This window comes from Eurosta solidaginis, chromosome 1 (genome assembly GCF_040869045.1).
Source record: "Eurosta solidaginis isolate ZX-2024a chromosome 1, ASM4086904v1, whole genome shotgun sequence".
Lineage (NCBI taxonomy): Eukaryota > Metazoa > Arthropoda > Insecta > Diptera > Tephritidae > Eurosta > Eurosta solidaginis.
The window spans coordinates 202,351,109-202,372,270 of NC_090319.1; the positions used below are offsets into that span (position 1 = coordinate 202,351,109).

At 38.2% G+C, this 21,162-nt stretch overlaps 1 protein-coding gene across 1 annotated transcript in view; it reads right to left on the reverse strand.

The window, feature by feature from the left end:
- The window catches only part of l(3)80Fj (lethal (3) 80Fj), a 109,190-nt gene extending 88,245 nt beyond the window's left edge, over positions 1-20,945 (reverse strand). Inside the window, exons 1-3 of the mRNA XM_067760093.1 lie at positions 20,791-20,945; positions 20,619-20,721; positions 19,600-20,561 (exon numbers count right to left, since the gene is read on the reverse strand). Coding sequence (XP_067616194.1) covers positions 19,600-20,561; positions 20,619-20,721; positions 20,791-20,910 — 1,185 coding nt within the window. The 5' untranslated portion in view covers positions 20,911-20,945. The remainder of the gene's footprint in view (positions 1-19,599; positions 20,562-20,618; positions 20,722-20,790) is intronic.
- Between the last annotated feature and the right edge of the window lie 217 nt (positions 20,946-21,162).

Sequence of the window (21,162 nt, forward strand, 5' to 3'; positions counted from 1 at the left end):
CTAAATGCGTGTTAGAGTGTAAGCAGTCTCTGGAGAGAATCGGGACAGGGAGAAGCATACATCTATATTGGGTCCCAGGGCATATGGGAATAGATGGGAATGAAAAAGCGGACGAATTAGCTAAAAAGGGCGCATCCCTTGAAGCTTGCTCCGTAGACGTCCCAATTAGATTGGGCGAGATTAAGCGAAGGCGAGAGGTGCACATGATCGACCAAGCAGAAAAGGCGTGGGTTCAAGCGCGGGGCTGTAAAGTGTCGAAGATTATGTGTAGGTCTTACAACCTTAGACTAACACAGTTGCTTCTATCATTAAAAAGAGAGGACTGTAGACTCATGACGGGTATTCTGACTGGACACTGCCTTCTGGCGTCACATGCCTTTAAATTAGGCTTGGTCAGTGATAGCAGGTGTAGGAAGTGCGGGTTGGAGGAGGAAACGATCGAGCACGTTCTGTGCTCGTGCCCTGCACTTGCCAGGCTAAGACTCCAGCTATTAGGAGTGATACAGCTGTCAGATCTAGAAGCAGCAAGTGGCTTAAGTCCTAGGAAGCTTCTAGTATTTGCCAAGAGGACGGAGTTATTTTATAACATAGGTCCTGGTTTTTGATAGGGTTTTTCAGTTTGGTCGTTAAAACAAACTTCTGGTAACACTACGGACTCAATCAGTCTATGTGAGGTCCTCATGGACCGGCCAGTTCAACCTACCTACCTATGCTTCGGCATATACAAAAAAGAAGTTATTTTTACTTGCCGTGGCGCGTCCGATTCACTACTCAACTTCATATGAACTGTCATCAAGCGCAAACTATGACTTTGAAATTTGTCTATTCGCTATTTTAAAAGTTCCGTTATCCCTTTGTTGCTTGTTTGCATTTTATCTTATTTATTCATGTTTCTGCAGTTAGTCCGTTGTCCGCCTGCAGTCGCTTTATGACATACAGTGTTGTAAAATGTCTTAATTACTTTAAGGCTCCCACATATATGTAACAGTGAAAACAGAAAAATAAAAGAGAATGGAGGTGTGCGATAAATGCCACAAAAAAATAAAGGGGGAGACAGGTGTACGATGTGAGGGTGTGTGTGGTAAAGGTTATTACAAAACAATTGCATGTGCATCTATGGACGAATATAGCATGAACTGCTTGCAAGGCTGCCAATTTTTAAGATTTATGTGCGATGGTTGTATGACATATATCTCCAATGTAGATGATGCCCTCAGAGAAATACTTTCTGTTTCAGAAATTAACAAAGTAAATTTAAGGGAGCAAAAGGGTGAACTTGAAAAGATGTTGAATGAACACAAAAGGGAGATAAGCGCATCCATAACGCACAGCGAAAGAGAGATGAAAAGAATTGTGGATAATATAAACAGGGGAACACGGAAAAATTAGAGTTGATTAAACATGTAGAGTCTTTGCAAAGCAAACAAAGAAATGCTTAATAAGATCAATATCCCAAATGAAGCGTTTAATAAGCAAAAGGAGGAAATTATTAAAAAGGTTGCAAACCAAAATAAAGCTGTTAAGGAAGTCAATTCATATGCCAATATTACTAAGGGAATTCCTCCAATAGTAAACGGAACTTGAATAAAATAGATCCATCCAATTTGAATATAGGTAGGGTACAAAATAGAAACAATGGTACAATAATTATTAGTGCAAAGTCAGCTAGTGATAAGGATAAAATTAAGGACACTCTAACAGAAAGACTAGATAAAAGTAAATGCAACATAGCTGAACCGAAAATATATTTTCCTAAAATCATGGTGACTAACATTAGTACTGAGCATCCTGAAGAGGAAATAGTTGGTAAGATCACCAACCAAAATGAGTTTTTGCGAGATGCTAAAATGAAATGTGTAAGAGTTATTAAATCAAGGAAGGAAAATAGAGCCTCATATATCAATGCAGTCATTGAGATTGAGCACAAATACTATGAAGACGTATTGAAATGCAAGAAAATCAATATTGGTTGGGACCGCTGTCCAGTTTACGATGCTCAAACGGTAAAAAGATGTTATAAATGCTTAGGGTTTAACCATATAGCGGCTACTTGTACACTTAAACAGAGGTGTAGTAAATGCAGCGGGGCACATAAAGTCGAACCCCAGCGGGTTAGGGGGTCAGAATATTCCCGCGGTAGGTATGCCTGTCCTAAGAGGCGACTAAAATACCAGATTCAAGGGGCTGTGTAGCGCAACTCTTCAGGTTGCCAGCGCAATATATAGCTTCTCCAAACCTAATTGTCAGCCTCACCTATCCGCGGCGAATCCTGTTTCACTAACAGACGAGGCTCTGACGACCCCAAGATCCTCATGGAACTTGGGTGTGGGGAGGGAGGGGATCGCCTGAAGGTTTAATGTGGCCACATAAATCGTTCCCTTAATGGTGCTGTGGTACCGGAGCGTACCGGATCTGTATCCGGCAAAGGACCATTACATCGATAACACTCCCCAAAGCCTTCGGGGAGCAACCTCGTCGCTACAACAACAACAACAACATAAAGTCGATGATAATTGCATAGATAGTAATAATCGGTTAGGTTTAAATATTAATACAGAACACAACATCATGAATGCCCAGTTTATTTAAGAAAACTTAAGCTGGAAAGACAATGCGTGGCCTTTTAGCCACCAAAACTAGCTGATCGGGGGATAAAAGCTTTTAACTTACAGTGCATTTACCTAAATATTTGTAGTTTTCTAGCCAACAATGCTGAACTCGAAAGAATTATAGAAGAGTTAGATCCGGACATCGTTCTATGTTCAGAAGCATGTATAACACCGGATGTTAGTGATGCGGAAATAAACATTCCTTATTATACAATGGTTCGTTGCGATTCCCACAGGAGGTGTAGTCTTACTATTAAAAAAAGGTATCGAGTACAAAGTCAGGTATAATAGATCTATTGATTTAAATGTTTGGTGTGCTATAATTAAATTAAAAAAGTTCGACATTAAATGGCAAATAGGTGTGTTGTACCATTCTCCAAGCGCTAGTGATATCGAATTTTTAAATCACTTGGAAGCTATACTTTCTGAGGAATAGGAGAGTGGTACAAACTCCTTGTTAATTGGGGATTTTAACATTAACATGAATGTTAATACCGCAACGAGTTCTAAGCTCAATGAGATATTTTCACGTAGCGCGATGAGGCAAATGGTGAATTTCAATACAAGTATTGCTGAACGGTCCCAAACGAGAATAGATCTATATGCAAATGCTGACGTACTGTACTGTACTAATCTTGAAAATCACAGAATTTCTGATTACGAAACCATTTCATTTGCTTTCAAAGTGTGTAATTCAAATCCTCTGCGGAGAATGATACCCACAATGTGTATGTATGTATGTATTTATTTGAAAATTTGTTCCTAGCACAACAATTTTGACAAATTATTTAACAGTGCTAGTCATGAATAGCATGAGCTATAAAAATTGAACTTTTATAATAATAATAAATTATATTAATCAAATTAAATCAAATATAGCGGATAATAGTGAAATATTTACATATGTAAATGTAAATCTTAAAACTAAAGAAAAGTAATTAATAAATATTAAAAGACAGCAGTAGTGATGTGGCTGGTTATAGATCGAATAGTATTTAACAAATAAAGGAAGATGACACAGAGAAAAGAAAAGGACTTAGAAATGAACATTTTAACAACAATTTGAGATCCAGTTTAAGAGTCGTTAAAAAATGATGTTAGCTCTTTTTTGAAGTGCAGAGCATTACTTAAGAGTCGAAGACTTATAGGTAGGGAGTTCCAAAGACGTATTGCAGTAACAAAGAATTGGCGCTCAGAGGTTAGCGTGCGGTATCTAATGTGCTTAAGAAGAAGCACCGATCTTGATGATTGCAGAAAAATAAGCTTACGATATAGATAGTCAGGTTCCTTCGTGTGTATCAATTTATGGAGGAAGGACAGTGTTTTGACTATTAAAAGATTTTCGAAAGAAATGTTTAGCAACCTTTCAGCATGTTGTGATACGTGGTCAAATCTTTTCAACCCATAAACATATCTAGCAATGTTGTTGTAAACAACATTTAGTTTGTTCTTGCACAGATAGTCACAGTTTGAGTAAATCATACACAACACAACACAACACAACACAACCATGGAGTAGCGTAGGTATTAAGTACGCTTTAGCCAGAAGTAGTCTTATGTGCAAAGGCGTGAAATACTGTGTTAACCATAGTGTACGAAGCATTCCATACACTTTTCCAACCGTTCTAAAAATATGGTCTTTCCATGTCAATGTTTTGTTAAAAATTACATCTAAGTTTTTCGCCGTATCTACGTATTCTATAACGGAATTGTCGATCACTACATTCTTAATCATTAGTGGGAAAAGACCGTCTATGAATAACAATACATTTTGACTTATTCGGGTTTATACATAAGCCATTCATATTAGCCCATGAAAATATTTGATTCAAATCGTGGTTTAAGTTACTTATGCACAAGCTAGTTTGATCACGAGGACAACACGTGAACAACTGCACATCATCAGCGTAGATATGAAAATTACAATACTTAAGGACATCGGGTAAGTCATTGATATACAGAACAAATAACTGAGGACCCAGTATAGAGCCTTGAGGGACGCCTCTTAAGACATGTAGGAAGTCAGACTTTTCACCATCTATACATACTGCTTGAGTCCTATCGCCAAGATATGATCTTATAAGACAACTGCATGACCAGAGAAGTTAAATAAGTTTACCAGCTGCCTACAGAGCAGAGTGTGGTCTACAGAATCAAAAGCTTTAGAGTGGTCAAGAAGTGTTAAGAAGGCAATGTAACTTTCATCCACTCGCTCACGAATTTCTTCTGTCACAGATAATAGTGCCGTTGTACAGCTCCGCTTTGACCTGAAACCAGACTGACTGCCTGACAGGAGCTTGTATTCATGTACATATGATACGATTTGCCCATGTAGAATACGTTCAACGACCTTAGAGAGGAAAGGGAGTATGGCTATTGGTCGATACTCATTATTTTGTTTACGGATTGGAATAACTTTTGCAGCTTTCCAGTATATTGGGAAGACACCGGTCATCAAAATTGAGTTGACCAAGTAATGTGGGGAAGGATTTTGGGAAGAATGACTTTTAAAAACTTTGAACATATACCATCAAGCCCTATTGCGTTGGACTTCACAGAAAGTATGGCTTGGACAACATCACAATTATCAACACAAACAAACTCGAACAAACAGTTCCTGTTGAATACCCAGAAACCTGGGCATCCCAACAGACAACTGATTGATGAACCAGCACCGCCTAGGGGCTTAAGGAGTCATCTCCGTAAGCATTTTGAGGAAATACGGCACCTGAGACTCAGCCGTATGAAGTGGAAAAACACAAGCAGGTCCTTGGCGAACTCCATAAACAGAACTCCATAAACAGGCGTCGGACCTGGCGAATCCTGTTTCACTAACAGACGAGGCTCTGGCGACCCCAAGCTCATGGAACTTGGGGGTGGGGAGGGAGGGAATGGCCTGAAGGTTTAATGTGGCCACATAAATCGTTCCCAAGATGGTCGGGCTAGCACCTTAATGGTGCTGTGTTACCGGAGCGTACCGGATCTGTATCCGGCAAAGGACCATCACATCGATAACACTCCCCAAAGCCTTCGGGGACCAACCTTATCGCTACAACAACAGGCGTCGGACCTTTATGCCGGGAATTGCCCGGTGAATCCAGTACTTAAAGAAAATTATCCAAAACTGGCGGAAGAGGAACGCATACTCCCCAGGGAAACGCCTGTCACTCTTGCTCAACTTCGTTCTGGATACTGTAACAGGTTAAACTCTTACCTATCCAGAATCAACCCCGACATACAAATGTATGCCCCGCTTGCAATGTGTCCCCACATGACACCAACCATCTCTTTAATTGTAATGTGGAACCAACGCCTCTAACACCCCTTTCCTTATGGTTCACCCCTGTTGAAACGGCAAGTTTCCTCGGACTCCCGTTAGAGGATATTGATGACAATTTGTGATCGGTCGCGGCTATTAGGTGGGGCGAGCATTGCTACAACAACAACAACAAAGGGCTAGTGTCAACATTAACACGCACGGAGTAGTTATCAATACATTCTTGGAAGAATTATTCTGCTGATAACCTCATTTACTTATTAAGAAACTATGATTTCAGCGTATTAAACAATATGCATTTCAATGACTCGGTTGAATATATAAAAACCTGCTTATCACACTGCATGGGTTTATTAACATCAGAACAAGACAGGATAGTGAGGTTGAGAAATAAGTGGTACGATCATGAAATGACCGAAATTAACAAATTAAAAATCCAATTGCACTCACAAGCCAGAAGATCTGGTGAATTTTCGGAATATAATACGGTTGCGAAGTATTATAAGAAACTAATCAAAAATCTAAAAAGATTAACTATATGGAGAAAAATATCGCCTTAAATTCTTCTGATAGGAAATTAATGTGGAAACACCTCAAGCAAGCAGTAAACTTAACTGAGGTGCGTGACAATATCGGGACAGTGATTGTAAATGGTATAAGATATGAAACACCCGAAGATATAGCTCAAGCATTGAATTCCTTCTTTGTTGATAGTATTGGTGACATAAATCGAGAAATCGAAACTTTTTATAGTCGCGACAGTGTGCAATACACGGTAAGCACATGTCTGAAATTCCAAGAAGTTACGGTTGATGATGTCATATTGGTTGCTAAAAGGTTAAAAAATCAAATCGGAGGAACAAATTTACTATCAGGAGTAATTTAGATTCGGTGTCATACATGGGACATTTCTATGCGGATATCATAAATAAATCATTAGTAGAGGGAACGGGATAACGATGGTATTAACAAAGCAGTAATCGATGGTATATTGGTAGAAGATGAACTTGCCTTGGTAAATGGCCTTAACAAATTTTTTATAAACAGTGTGATAGAAATAAATAACAATATAGAATATTTCGATATAGCACTCAATGGTAGTCAAGCCAATTCTGAATTTAAGTTTCCTAAAATAACGACTGATGAAGTTATAAAAATCCTGCAAGAGTTTGAATACAAAATAGGCGGCAGGAACATTCTGTCGGATGGCGTAATGAAGGACTCTATAGTGTATACAGGGTTTTTCTATGCCCAAATAATTAATAGCAGTTTGGAAGATGGTATTGTACCAGAAAAGTGGAAAATGTCAACGGTGATTCCAGTTGAAAAAATTAAAAAGACAATACAGCCAGAAGAGCTTAGACCCATAAACACCATACCAAGTGACGCTAAAATCCTTGAAGTGTATGTTAAGAATCAATTGGTAAAATATCTATACTTAAACAAAATACTTGTCAATCAACAGTCGGGTTTTAGGAAAAAACATTCGTGTGAAACAGCTCTTAACTTTGTGATATCGGAGTGGAAAGATGATCTAAATAATAAGAAGGTGGTGGTTGCTGTTGTTGTTGTTGTTGTTGTTGTTGTTGTAGCGATTAGGTTACTCCCCGAAGGCTTTGGGGAGTGTTATCGATGTGATGGTCCTTTGTCGGATACAGATCCGATACGCTCCGGTAACACAGCACCATTAAGATGCTGGCCCGACCATCTCGGGAACGATTTATATGGCCACATTGAACCTTCAGGCCATCCCTCCCTCCCCACCCCCAAGTTCCATGAGGAGCTTGTGGTCGCCAGAGCCTCGTCTGTTAGTGAAATGGGATTCGCCGCTCGAAGGTGAGGTTGACAATTGGGTTGGAGAAGCTATATGTTGCGCTACACAACCCCTTGAATCCCTGGTGGTGGTTGCTGTCTTTCTTGACCTTAAAAGAGCCTTCGAAACGGTAGATAGGGAAATCCTTATCAAGAAACTTCAACAAATTGATATTAAAGACATAGAGCTTGCTTCAGTTATTTAAAACATAGGAAACAGCGAACAGTTATAAAAACAGCGATATCTGATGTATTGGAAGTGCCCATTGGCTTACCACAAGGCTCGGTCCTAGCACCAGTATTGTTCCTAATATATATAAATGATATAGTTAATGCGATACAAGACTGAGATATCAAACTATTTGCGGATGATGCATTACTTATGATCAGTGATAATAATATTACTACTGCGGTATTAAAAATGCAAAATGATCTCAACAATTTATACACATGGCTATGTGCGAATAGGCTAAAGCTTAATATAAACAAAACGAAATATATGGTCATAACAAGGAAAAATATTAATGATGAGGACTTAAGTGGGCTAAAAATAAATAATGAAAGCATACAAAAAGTTAATAGCATAAAATATTTAGGGATTATAATTGATAACAAACTTAAATTTGAAGAACATGTAAACTACACAGTTGCGAAAGTCGCGAAAAAGATTGGTGTTGTGCAGAGATCTACCAAGTATATACAAGAAAAATATAAAATAATTATTTATAAATCTATTATTGAACCACACTTTGTGTATTGCCCATCGATATTATTCATAATAGCGGACAAAGAAATTGATAAGCTACAAAAGCTTCAAAATAGATGTATGAGGTTTATACTTAAAAAACGTAGAGATGCTAGAACGGTGGATATGTTAAAAAAGTTGAACTGGTTGTTGTTGTTGTTGTAGCAATGCTCGCCCCACCTAATAGCCGCGACCGATCACAAATTGTCATCAATATCCTCTAACGGGAGTCCAAGGAAACTTGCCGTTTCAACAGGGGTGGACCATAAGGAAAGGGGTGTTAGAGGCGTTGGTTCCACATTACAATTGAAGAGATGGTTGGTGTCATGTGGGGACACATTGCAAGCGGGGCATACATTTTGTATGTCAGGGTTGATTTTGGATAGGTAAGAGTTTAACCTGTTACAGTATCCAGAACGAAGTTGAGCAAGATTGACACGCGTTTCCCTGGGGAGTATGCGTTCCTCTTCCGCAAGTTTTGGATAATTTTCGTTAAGTACTGGATTCACCAGGCAATTCCCGGCATAAAAGTCCGACACCTGTTTATGGAGTTCACCAAGGACCTGCTTGTGTTTTTTCACTTCATACGGCTGGGTTCTCAGGTGCCGTATTTCCTCAAAATGCTTACGGAGATGACTCCTTAAGCCCCTAGGCGGTGCTGGTTCATCAATCAGATGTCTGTTGGGATGCTCAGGTTTCTGGGTATTCAACAGGAACTGTTTGGTCAGCATCTCATTTCTCTCCCTGATGGGGAGTATTCTCGCCTCATTATGCAGATGGTGTTCTGAGGACATAAGAAGACAGCCCGTGGCGATTCTGAGAGCAGTATTTTGGCAGGCCTGTAGTTTCTTCCAGTGGGTGATTTTTAGGCTTGGCGACCATATGGGTGACGCGTAGCACGTAATCGGCTGGCTAATTGCTTTGTATGTAGTCATGAGCGTTTCTTTATCTTTTCCCCAAGTACTGCCAGCGAGGGATTTGAGGATTTTGTTACGGCTCTGAATTCTCGGAACAATTGCGGCTGCGTGCTCACCAAAATGTAGATCCTGATCAAACGTCACACCCAAGATTTTGGGGTGTCGGACAGTCGGTAGCGTAGTGCCATCGACGTGGATGTTCAAAATGGTCGACATTTGGGGCGTCCATGTTGTAAATAAGGTCGCGGAAGATTTAGTCGGTGATAATGCCAGGTTTCGCGAGGCGAAAAAACTGGAGAGATCAGGGAGGTAGCCGTTTATTTTATTGCATAGCGCATCGGTCTTTGGGCCTGGGCCTGTGGCCATTATTGTGCAGTCATCGGCGTAGGAAACGATTGTGACTCCTTCCGGTGGTGAAGGTAGCTTAGATATGTAGAAACTAAACAAAAGTGGGGATAGGACACCACCCTGTGGCACCCCCTGATGAGCTATGCAATAAAATAAACGGCTATCTCCCTGATCTCTCCAGTTTTTTCGCCTCGCGAAACCTGGCATTGTCACCGACTAAATCTTCCGCGACCTTATTTACAACATGGACGCCCCAAATGTCGACCATATTGAACATCCACGTCGATGGCACTACGCTACCGACTGTCCTACACCCCAAAATCTTGGGTGTGACGTTTGATCAGGATCTACATTTTGGTGCGCACGCAACCGCAATTGTTCCAAGGATTCAGAGCCGTAATAAAATCCTCAAATCCCTTGCTGGCAGTACCTGGGGAAAAGATAAAGAAACGCTCTTGACCACATACAAAGCAATTAGCCAGCCGATTACGTGCTACGCGTCAGCCATATGGTCGCCAAGCCTAAAAACCACCCACTGGAAGAAACTACAGGCCTGCCAAAATACTGCTCTCAGAATCGCCACGGGCTGTCTTCTTATGTCCCCAGAACACCATCTGCATAATGAGGCGAGAATACTCCCCATCAGGGAGAGAAATGAGATGCTGACCAAACAGTTTCTGTTGAATACCCAGAAACCTGGGCATCCCAACAGACATCTGATTGACGAACCAGCACCGCCTAGGGGCCTAAGGAGTCATCTCCGTAAGCATTTTGAGGGAATACGGCACCTGAGAACCCAGCCGTATGAAGCGGAAAAACACAAGCAGGTCCTTGGTGAACTCCATAGACAGGCGTCGGACCTTTATGTCGGGAATTGCCCGGTGAATCCAGTACTTGAAGAAAAATATCCAGAACTCGCAGAAGAGGAACGCATACTCCCCAGGGAAACGCGTGTCACTCTTGCTCAACTTCGTTCTGGATACTGTAACAGGTTAAACTCTTACCTATCCAGAATCAACCCCGACATACAAAATGTATGCCCTGCTTGCAATGTGTCCCCACATGACACCAACCATCTCTTTAATTGTAATGTGGAACCAACGCCTCTAACACCCCTTTCCTTATGGTCCAACCCTGTTGAAACGGCAAGTTTCCTTGGACTCCCGTTAGAGGATATTGATGACAATTTGTGATCGGTCGCGGCTATTAGGTGGTGCGAGCATTGCTACAACAACAACAACAAGCCCCTGTTTAATTCTCCTTGGTTTTGATGTTTCGTTTCTAAATTGCACCGATGCCTGCCGACCACCCAGATAATTTGCGGTCCACCTTTTAAGACATGGGGGAAGGGTAGACCCTTCCAGGTCCTGCAGTAACGAGCCATGGTTGACCGTATCAAAAGCTTTTGATAGGTCTAGCGCTACGAGTACTGTTCTATGGTGGGGGTATTGATTTAAACCGCAATTTATCTGGGTGCTAATGACATTCAGCGCGGTGGTAGTGCTATGGAGTTTTCTGAAGCCATGCTGATGAGGCTAGCTGCAGATTTGCTTGGAAATAAGGGAGCAGAATGGCTTCAAGCGTCTTTGCCACTGGCGATAGGAGAGATATCGGACGATACGACTCACCTATGTTAGCTGGTTTCCCAGGCTTTAGTAGCGGGACCACCTTGGCCATTTTCCATTTCTCAGGTATGACAAAGGTGGAAAGAGACAGATTGAAGACATGTGCTAAATATTTGAACCCCTCTTTCCCTAGGTTTTTAAGCATCGGCATGGCTATGCCGTCTGGGCCCACTGCTTTTGATGGTTAGTTGAACTGGTTGAGTGTCAAACAAAAAATTTATTTTCATACCATGAAATTGATATTTAATATAAAACATGGAAATGTACCTGAATATTTAAGTAGTAACGTAGTTCTAGTGGAGCAAACACACAATATAAATACTAGAAATAGACATAATTTTAAATTGCCATTTTTTCGAACAGAAATAGATAAGCAAAACATTTTTTACAAAGGGCTAAAGAGTTACAATGAGCTCCCATTAGAAATTAAAAACTGCAATGAAATCTTACTTTTTAAGGCAAAATTATATGAATTTTGTAAAACTCTACCTATAAGATAGAATAGTACTATTTTATATCTTGAATTAGGCTTTAAGCCGTAATAAATAAATAACTAACTAACTAACTAATAGTGCCCGACGCATGGAAAATATCAACAATAGTGCCAATAAAGAAGGTAAAAACTTCATTAAAGGCAGAAGATCTGAGACCGATCAACACGTTGCCGAATTCGAAAAAATTCTAGAAACAGTAGTAAAAAATCAGCTCATAAGTTACTTGGAAATAAATAAAATACTAATTAAAGAACAATCCGGTTTCAGAGAAGGCCACTCTTGTGAAACGACTTTAAATTATGTAATATCGAGTTGGAAAGAAGAACTAAATCAAAAGTATACTTGCGGTTTTTATCGACTTAAAGAGAGCATTTGAAACTATAGACAGAAATACGATTAAAAAATTAGAAAAAATTGTAATTAGGGGCAACGAGCTGCAGTGGTTTCAGAGCTTTTTAGGTAACCGAAGACAAAAAACAGCCATTGAGTCGGTTGTCTCGGATGAGGTATTGACAGGAATTGAACTGCCACAAGGATCGGTTTTGGCACCGGTCCTATTTAACATACATATATATAAATGATATATCTTCGGCGCTAAAACATAGTAAAATAAGGCTGTTTGCGGATGACGCATTGCTCGAAGTAAGTGAAACTGATATCATGTTAGCTAGGAGCAAAATGCAGGAAGACTTGAACACCCTATACAGGTGGCTTTGTAAAAATAAGCTTAAACTTAATGTTAATAAAACCCATTTTATGGTCATATCTAGAGCGATGAATAAGGAATCTTGTAATATCGAGCTAAAGATAATGAACTCAAACATTAACGAAGTTAAAAATTTCAAGAACTTAGGGGTTCAGATTGATAATAAATTAAAATTTAATGATCATATTGATTATATAGTTGCCAAAATAGGCAAGAAAATTGGTTTTTGGAAGAGGTCATGCAAATTTATCAGTAGAAAATACAAACTGAAAGTGTATAAATCCATCATAGAGCCACATTTCATATATTTTGCCCACAATATTCTTTATGGCTAATGTAACTCAGGTAGATAAGCTACAAGTTATGCAAAATAAAGCTATGAGATTTATATTAAACATGATACTCCCATTAATAACATGATAGTAGCACTAAACTGGTTGAGTATAAAGCAGCTCATATTCTACCACAGTATGAAATTTGTATTTAATATTAAGCACGGTAAATTACCAACATACCTCAGCGAAAAGCTTATATATGTAAATGATGCACATTCATACGTAATAAGAGAAAACAATAATTTTAGATTACCTCTTTTCAAAACAGAAGTGGGCAAGCAAAATATATTTTATAAGGGCCTGAAATATTTCAATAAACTTCCTAATCACATAAAAAGTAGTAATAACTTCAATACTTTAAAAAAAAAGTTTATTGGAGCATTGTAAAACCCTTCCAATAAGATACAGTTTTTTTCTTTTATTTTTGTTTTACATGATATACCGATACTGGGGCGCGAAAAGGGAATGGTAATATTGGTAGCAGCAAAATACGATGCACCTGGCCCTAAGGAAAAGAAAATCAGTCGCCACCTGTAACTCCAGACAGTTCCAACAACTAATTTCGCTAGAATTCGGTATTTTCAGCCTATATTTACTGTTGCTGATCGGAATCACTCGCATTCCGACAGCATTAATATAACAATAAAATTATATGATGTGTAACCAAAATAAGGTCAAACAAAAGTTGGAGCAGGGGGGATTGGAAACACGTCCTTCTCAACCTCCCATTATATTTTGAGCTGTGCTGATCGGAATCTTCATGCATTCCGACAGCGTCTTTACTAAACAAAGTTGAGGGGTGATTGGGTCCACGTTATTTTCAATTTTCAACATCCAAAGACATATTTAGCTGTGTTGATCGGAGACCAATACATTCCGACAGCTTAAAATACAAATATAATTGAAAAATATAAGTTCCAAATTTTGTTGCCTTAAGCTGGGAGCACTGGAGGATTGGAAACGCGTCCTTTCCAACCTTCCTTAATTGACTGGCTCCCAGACTCGTCTGTTTGTCACGCCAGTAGATATGCTGATCGGAATCACATGGCATTCCAACAGCATATTCAATAGAAATAAGTGATATAATAATGAATTGTAGTTAGTAGTTTAAGTTTTAGGCCTAAACAGCCGTAATAATAAATAAATTAAATTAAAGAGTCCAGATCAAAACCGTTAGAAATAGTTTGACAAATAAATAGTATTCTTTGGAAAATATATAGTTTTAGTGTTATATGTCAATCATTAAAGCGGAGGAATGGTGGGGAAACATATTGAGTAAAAAGTGCTAAGTCAGGAAAAATATTTGTTTTGAGTGCTGAAATTGTGTGAAGTCATATAACAGCTGCCGGGTTAGCATCATAGTGGAATAACCAGGTGAAGTAAGCCGTCAATTGTCTCGCTGTAAATTCTTCTTTGTGCTGTCATTCGGCTATCTGAAAATTTTTCGCCAATGTTGTCCCCGAAAAAGTGTTGTTTTTTTGCATTTTTCAGGAGTAAAATAAGGTAGTTTTAGTACTTTTTTCACATAAACTAGTAGGTGAATATCGATGGACCTATATTGGATTTAATTGCAGATATTCATCATTTGAGTATCTTTCGTGTTGGCTTTCATAAGTAAGGCTATTACGTAAACTATTACGTTCATATTGTTGTTTCCATTATATGTAAGTATATAAATTGAAACAGGTCTTTGTTAAAATAAACTATTTGTATGCACGTCATATCCAACAAGGATTTTCGCCTCTGCAGCGCCACTGAATTCAACGCTACTGTTGGCAGCCATAATTTCGAAATAATAAATGACTTCGTCTATTTGGGACCAGCATCAATACTAGCAACAACATCAGCTCTAAAATCCAGCGAAAATCACTCTTGCCAATAAATGTTACTTTGGACTAGGTAGGCAATTGAAAAGAAAAATCCTCTTTTGTCAAGAGCTAAATTTAAGCCGCAAGTTTAAGTTGGCTGATCACTGCAGTGTATTCCAAGCGGAAATTGCTGTGATTAAGGATGCGGTGGATGGAATGCTATCCAGTGCTACCACGGTTAGGGAATTTAACATCTACTCTGATAGCCAAGCGGCTATCAAGGCCTTGAGCTCAACTACAGTGCGATCGAGGGTGGTCTGGGAGTGCCTGACCTCGCTTGCGATTGCATCGAATTATTTTATTTATTTATTTAAAGTCGACGCAAACACAAAGCGGTCGACTAATTATTGTAATAGACAGATATATATGTACAATACAGAGCCATTCTTAAAATTAAAAAATTCAAAAAAGGTACATAGAAAATTAGTATGTTATAAACATTTGACATCGCATTGTATAAGAAAAAATAAAATTAAAATATCAGGCTAAGCATAAGAGTATAGCAGTATGTAAAGCAGCAAACGAACATTCAAAGCCAATGCAGTTATACAAATCATTGTACCGCGAGCACCAATGGCGCAGGGGACTGTTTCTAGCAAAATTTTGCCGGAATAGAGGTAAATGAAAAGGCACAAAATGTCTGGACGCCCTAGCAGGAACCGCAATTAAGATTATCTGGGTCCCGGGCCATAGTGATATCCCGGGTAACTGTCAAGCGGATCTCTTAGCCCGCATCGGTACAACTGAACCGGATGAAGATGGCTGTAGGGATTTCGGGATCCCGCTGGCCTCCTGTGGATTGCGCCTCCATAGCTGGGCCTCGAATCAGCTCAGCAAACGTTGGGCGGATACCACGTCTTGCAGGGTAGCAAGATCTTTCTGGCCAAAAGTGGATGGCAGGAGGTCTGCTGAAATAATTGGGTTCACTAAGGCTCACCTATCAATAAGGTAGTTTTAGTACTTTTTTCACATAAACTAGCAGGTGAATATCGATGGACCTATATTGGATTTAATTGCAGATATTCATCATTTGAGTATCTTTCGTGTTGGCTTTCATAAGTAAGGCCGTGTTAAACTATTACGTTCATGTTGTTGATTTAGATTATGATTAGATTATTTATTTATTACGGCCAGAAGCCTAATTCGTAAATTTGAAAATATTACAGTTTTTTATCTTCTAGCTAAGGTTTTACAATATTCATATAATTTTGTTTTAAATACTGTTATTTGGTTGCAACTTTTTATATCCATAGGCAGTTCATTGTAACTTTTCAGACCCTTGTAGAAAATGTTCTGTTGATCAATTTCAGTTCTAAAAAACGGCAATTTGAAATTATGTTTGCTCCTCGTATTTATGTTGTGAGTTTGCTCAACTAATGCTATATTTTTATTTAAATACTCAGGTACATTTCCATGTTTGATATTAAATATGAATTTCATGGAGTGGAAAAAAATCTTTTGTTTCAGACTTAACCAGTCTAAAGTCTTCAACATGTCAGCCGTTCGTGTATCTCTAGGTTTCTGAAAAATAAATCTCATGCATCTATTTTGAAGCTTTTGGAGCTTGTCTACTTCTTTATCCGATATTATGAATAGAATGGACGGGCAGTACACGAAGTGCGGTTCTATAACTGATTTATATAAGATTATTTTGTACTTTTTCTGAATGAATTTCGTTGTTCTCTGCATCACTCCTATTTTATTAGCAACTTTTTTAATTGTATAATTTATATGATCTTCAAATTTGAGTTTATTATCAATTATTATTCCTAAGTATTTTATACTGTTAACTCTTTGTATGATTTCATCATTTATTTTTAGCTCGGCTATATCCTCCTCATTGATATTCCTCCTTGTTATTATCATATATTTAGTGTTATTTATGTTTAGTTTCAGTCTATTACCACACAACCATTTATACAAGTTATTTAGCTTATGTTGCATTTTGGCAAGTGAAGTATTAATATTATTTTCATTTATCATAATTAATGCATCATCCGCAAAAAGTCTAATTTCACAGCCTTCGATAGCATTGACTATGTCATTTATGTATATAAGAAATAATATAGGTGCCAATACTGAGCCTTGAGGTAACCCTATTGGTACCTCTAATTCATCCGACGTCACAGCATTTAAAACTGTTTTCTGCTTTCTCTGCTTCAAATAGTTGCAGAGCCATTTAAGTTCAATATCAGTTATGCCAATCCGTTGCATTTTTTTTTTTATTAATATCTCTCTATCCACCGTTTCAAAAGCTCTTTTGAGGCCAAGGAAAATTGAAACCACTACTTTTTTGTTGTTTAGCTCTTCTTTCCAATCAGATATCACGAAGTTCGGCGCTGTCTCACAGGAATGTTTTTTCCTAAATCCTGACTGTTGGTAGACTAGTATATTATTTACTTCAAGATGATTCACCAACTGATTCTTAACAACGACTTCGAGAATTTTATGTAAGTATATAAATTGAAACAGGTCTTTGTTAAAATAAACTATTTGTATGCACGTCATATCCAACAAGGATTTTCGCCTCTGCAGCGCCACTGAATTCAACGCTACTGTTGGCAGCCATAATTTCGAAATAGTAAAAGACTTCGTCTATTTGGGAACCAGCATCAATACTAGCAACAACATCAGCTCTGAAATCCAGCAAAAATCACTCTTGCCAATAAATGTTACTTTGGGCTAGGTAGGCAATTGAAAAGAAAAATCCTCTTTCGGAAAACGAAAATCATACTCTACAAATCAGTTATCGTTCCCGTCCTGCTATATGGTGCAGAAGCATGGACCATGGCAACATCAGATGAAACGGCTCTGGGAGTGTTCGAAAGATTTGTGAGCTGTACGAACTATACGCAGACATCAACATACATATACGAATAAAAGATAACGCTCCGGCCAAGAAAGTGTTTTTATCAGAACCCGCCTATGGAAGCAGAGGTCGAAGGCGTCCTTGGTGTGATCAATTAACGTCGGTTGGCAGAAAGGAGCGACTGGCGCGGCTTGTTGGACGGCCATAATCGGTTAAACGGTTAAGCCCAATTAAGTAAGTAAGCGCTACTGAAGGCTTTCGAGAAATGTTTTTGCCATTCCTGCATAAAGTACACCAAAACTTTCGTATTATACCTTATTTACGTAAAAACTTCGATAAAGCAATGTATTTCTAAATATAGTTACAAAAAATAAAAATTGTAACTCACTGTTGTTGTTTATACCACTACGATGAGAGGAATGTTACAGTTATGGATTAAATAATTTAGAATATATGAATCCGGCTCTATCGGATCAGTATTTTCTGTTTCTAGGGCGACTGCCGCGGAGCTAGTATATCCCCTGGCATATTTTAGGAATTAATAACTTGGTGACATTAGTAATACATCATTAATTCAACTGTCAGGAGTTTTTGGGGGATCTTCTGATCAAGTTTGTATCACATATTAGAAGTGCATATATTTAGTTCCGACTATCAACGACAAATCAACAGAGCAGACGGCAATACCAATACATTTTTAGGGATGGAAACACATTTAGAAGTATTATGGTCACTTCCAAGTGGGACTGTAAAACTTTTCACCGAACCCGAAACCCGTTTAAGTGCGCAAAGTTACTATAGTAGAACTATATAATGGATAACACCCTTTTCCGGTCTTTCGATGATAAAAATTGTAACTCACTGTTGTTGTTTATACCACTACGATGAGAGGAATGTTACAGTTATGGATTAAATAATTTAGAATATATGAATCCGGCTCTATCGGATCAGTATTTTCTGTTTCTAGGGCGACTGCCGCGGAGCTAGTATATCCCCTGGCATATTTTAGGAATTAATAACTTGGTGACATTAGTAATACATCATTAATTCAACTGTCAGGAGTTTTTGGGGGATCTTCTGATCAAGTTTGTATCACATATTAGAAGTGCATATATTTAGTTCCGACTATCAACGACAAATCAACAGAGCAGACGGCAATACCAATACATTTTTAGGGATGGAAACACATTTAGAAGTATTATGGTCACTTCCAAGTGGGACTGTAAAACTTTTCACCGAACCCGAAACCCGTTTAAGTGCGCAAAGTTACTATAGTAGAACTATATAATGGATAACACCCTTTTCCGGTCTTTCGATGATAGCTTCAACTTCAGTTAAAGTTGAGATTAGTTTACTTTAAGCGCATTATTGAATTTTATTGTTCAATACAATTTAAGTGTTTTTCTTTTTATTCCATGCCACACTCGCACTGGTCCTCTATATCCCCTTTTGTATTGGCGTTAGGTGACACTGGTGTGCTGGAAAAACTTGTTTCTGTAATTTTTCGTAGCAAACTATTAATTTTCCTGCTCCTATTTTTTCAAAGCGGGTAAAATTTTTACCCTCCTCCACCACTGAAAATACATCCCTACCGTTTCACATAGCGTAGATCTTCTGCCTTTGTTTATTTACTTCACCTGGTGATTCCACCATGGTTAGCATACATGATTTTTATTTATCGTTTTCAAGGCTTCTACCATGGTTCTACACTCAAAAGTATTGCAACCAAGGTATGATCATTCATAGTTCTGAAGAAAAGGTTATTTAAAAAATTCTTCACTTTTTCGTCTTCTGTAAAATTCGTAAAAGTTGACTTAGCACATTTTCACATTAAGCTAAAGATATATATATGCATTTTAATATTCATTACTAAAACCTAGTTAATAAAAAAAATATGAGCAGTCATTTAAGCTAAGATTATATATGTATGTAATAATGTAATGTACAAAGGGTTCAACAGATAATCCAGGCTGTTTGCTATTCTGAAGGGTTTTTTGTTTTTAACATTCGCCACTTGTATGAATTGGCAATGGTACAGACTTAAAAATATTTACCTGAACGAGGTTCATCCTGAATTCACACATCGTTATTTTACCGTTGTCTCCATTTAGTATAGCAAAAATGCCGTTAAGCAAACATGTTATAGCTTCTGCCCTGGCACATTTCTGAGACAATTCCTTTAAACATTCTAAAGATTCGTGCCTTACTTTGTCATCCTTACAATATAAGTTGTTTAGAAGAACTTTTCCTAATGGTGAAGCATATTGGCTTAAATCTATGTTCAACTCATGGAAGACGAACGCCATTAGCCCTATGGCGTCTTCTGGACTTCTAAGTATAGATTTATGTAGGGCAGGATATATATTTTTCTCGAATTCTTTCTGTGAAAGTTCTTGTATCAATGCTCGGCATGACACTAGTAAACAGGTATTAGGCTTTGTCTTATTACAAAGTATTCCTTTTACGAAGTGATCTACTATATTTGGCTTATATGTAAGAAACCAATTTTCATCATCAATTTTCTTCGCGAATCGTATAAGCAACATAAGTATTATGATAATATTACAGTCAGGTTCTTTTGCTAAAATGGTAGAGACGCAAGCTTTGTGCATATCTGAATCACGCCAACAATCGAAAAAAATTTTTTCGCTAATATCTGTTATTCGTGCATTGCTAGAAAGAAGTATATTCATATAAAACATGCCTTGGTACTCCAATAGCTTAGGATATTCGGCTTTAAATGTGTCAGAAGTTATTCTGGAATTTCTTATTACTAAGTCTGTCCATCCTAAGGCAACAAGGGAAAACTTGGCTGATTTGTGAGGCGGCAAGCCCGAGAGATCCTTGATTAAAATATTTCGAAATACTATGTTGAAATGCTCAACAGCCACGTCATAATGTTTCACAATATCCACAATAAGACTTCTAACCAAAAGTTGAGACGGCGAATCTTTATATTTCGCTAAAGTTGTGCCAATAACTTTACAGATCCCTTTTACAATCGACGCATTTAATCCTGGAAACAACCGTTTTAATTATTTTCTCTATTCATTTGCTTATGCATAAATCATACCGGGGTTACTAAGTACCAATGAAACATCTCGAAATAATGCAGTCCTTTCCTCTAGGCTGACATTAAGTACGCGATTAGGCAAATCTCGTAAAGCTTTAGATAACTTAAGGGGTAAACAAAAACATATAGTTACAGGGACAAATAATTATCATTAATAAAATTGTAAATTTACCAATGCCTCGACTTCCGCCATCTTTAAAGCGCAGAGCTGCAAAACTAGGGATGTTGCTACCGATAAATCGAATCCTAAAGCTGGCGACATTGGTGCTTTATCGGTAACTATATCGGTCATTGTCAATGATAACTAAAGCTTGAAACACAATGCACCGACGCCGCGAAATAAACGCGACGAACATCGCATTGTCAAAAATATAATCCCCAGATTTACATGAAGGTGGACACAATGAACGCCAAGAGCGAAATTTACGCGACGTCATTTTGCGATGATATATATATTTCTATCGTCGCCGCCGGGCGATGACGACAAACATCCCAAGGGTTGCTGCTGTTCAATTTTTTAAGTATAAAAAAAGAAAACATAATA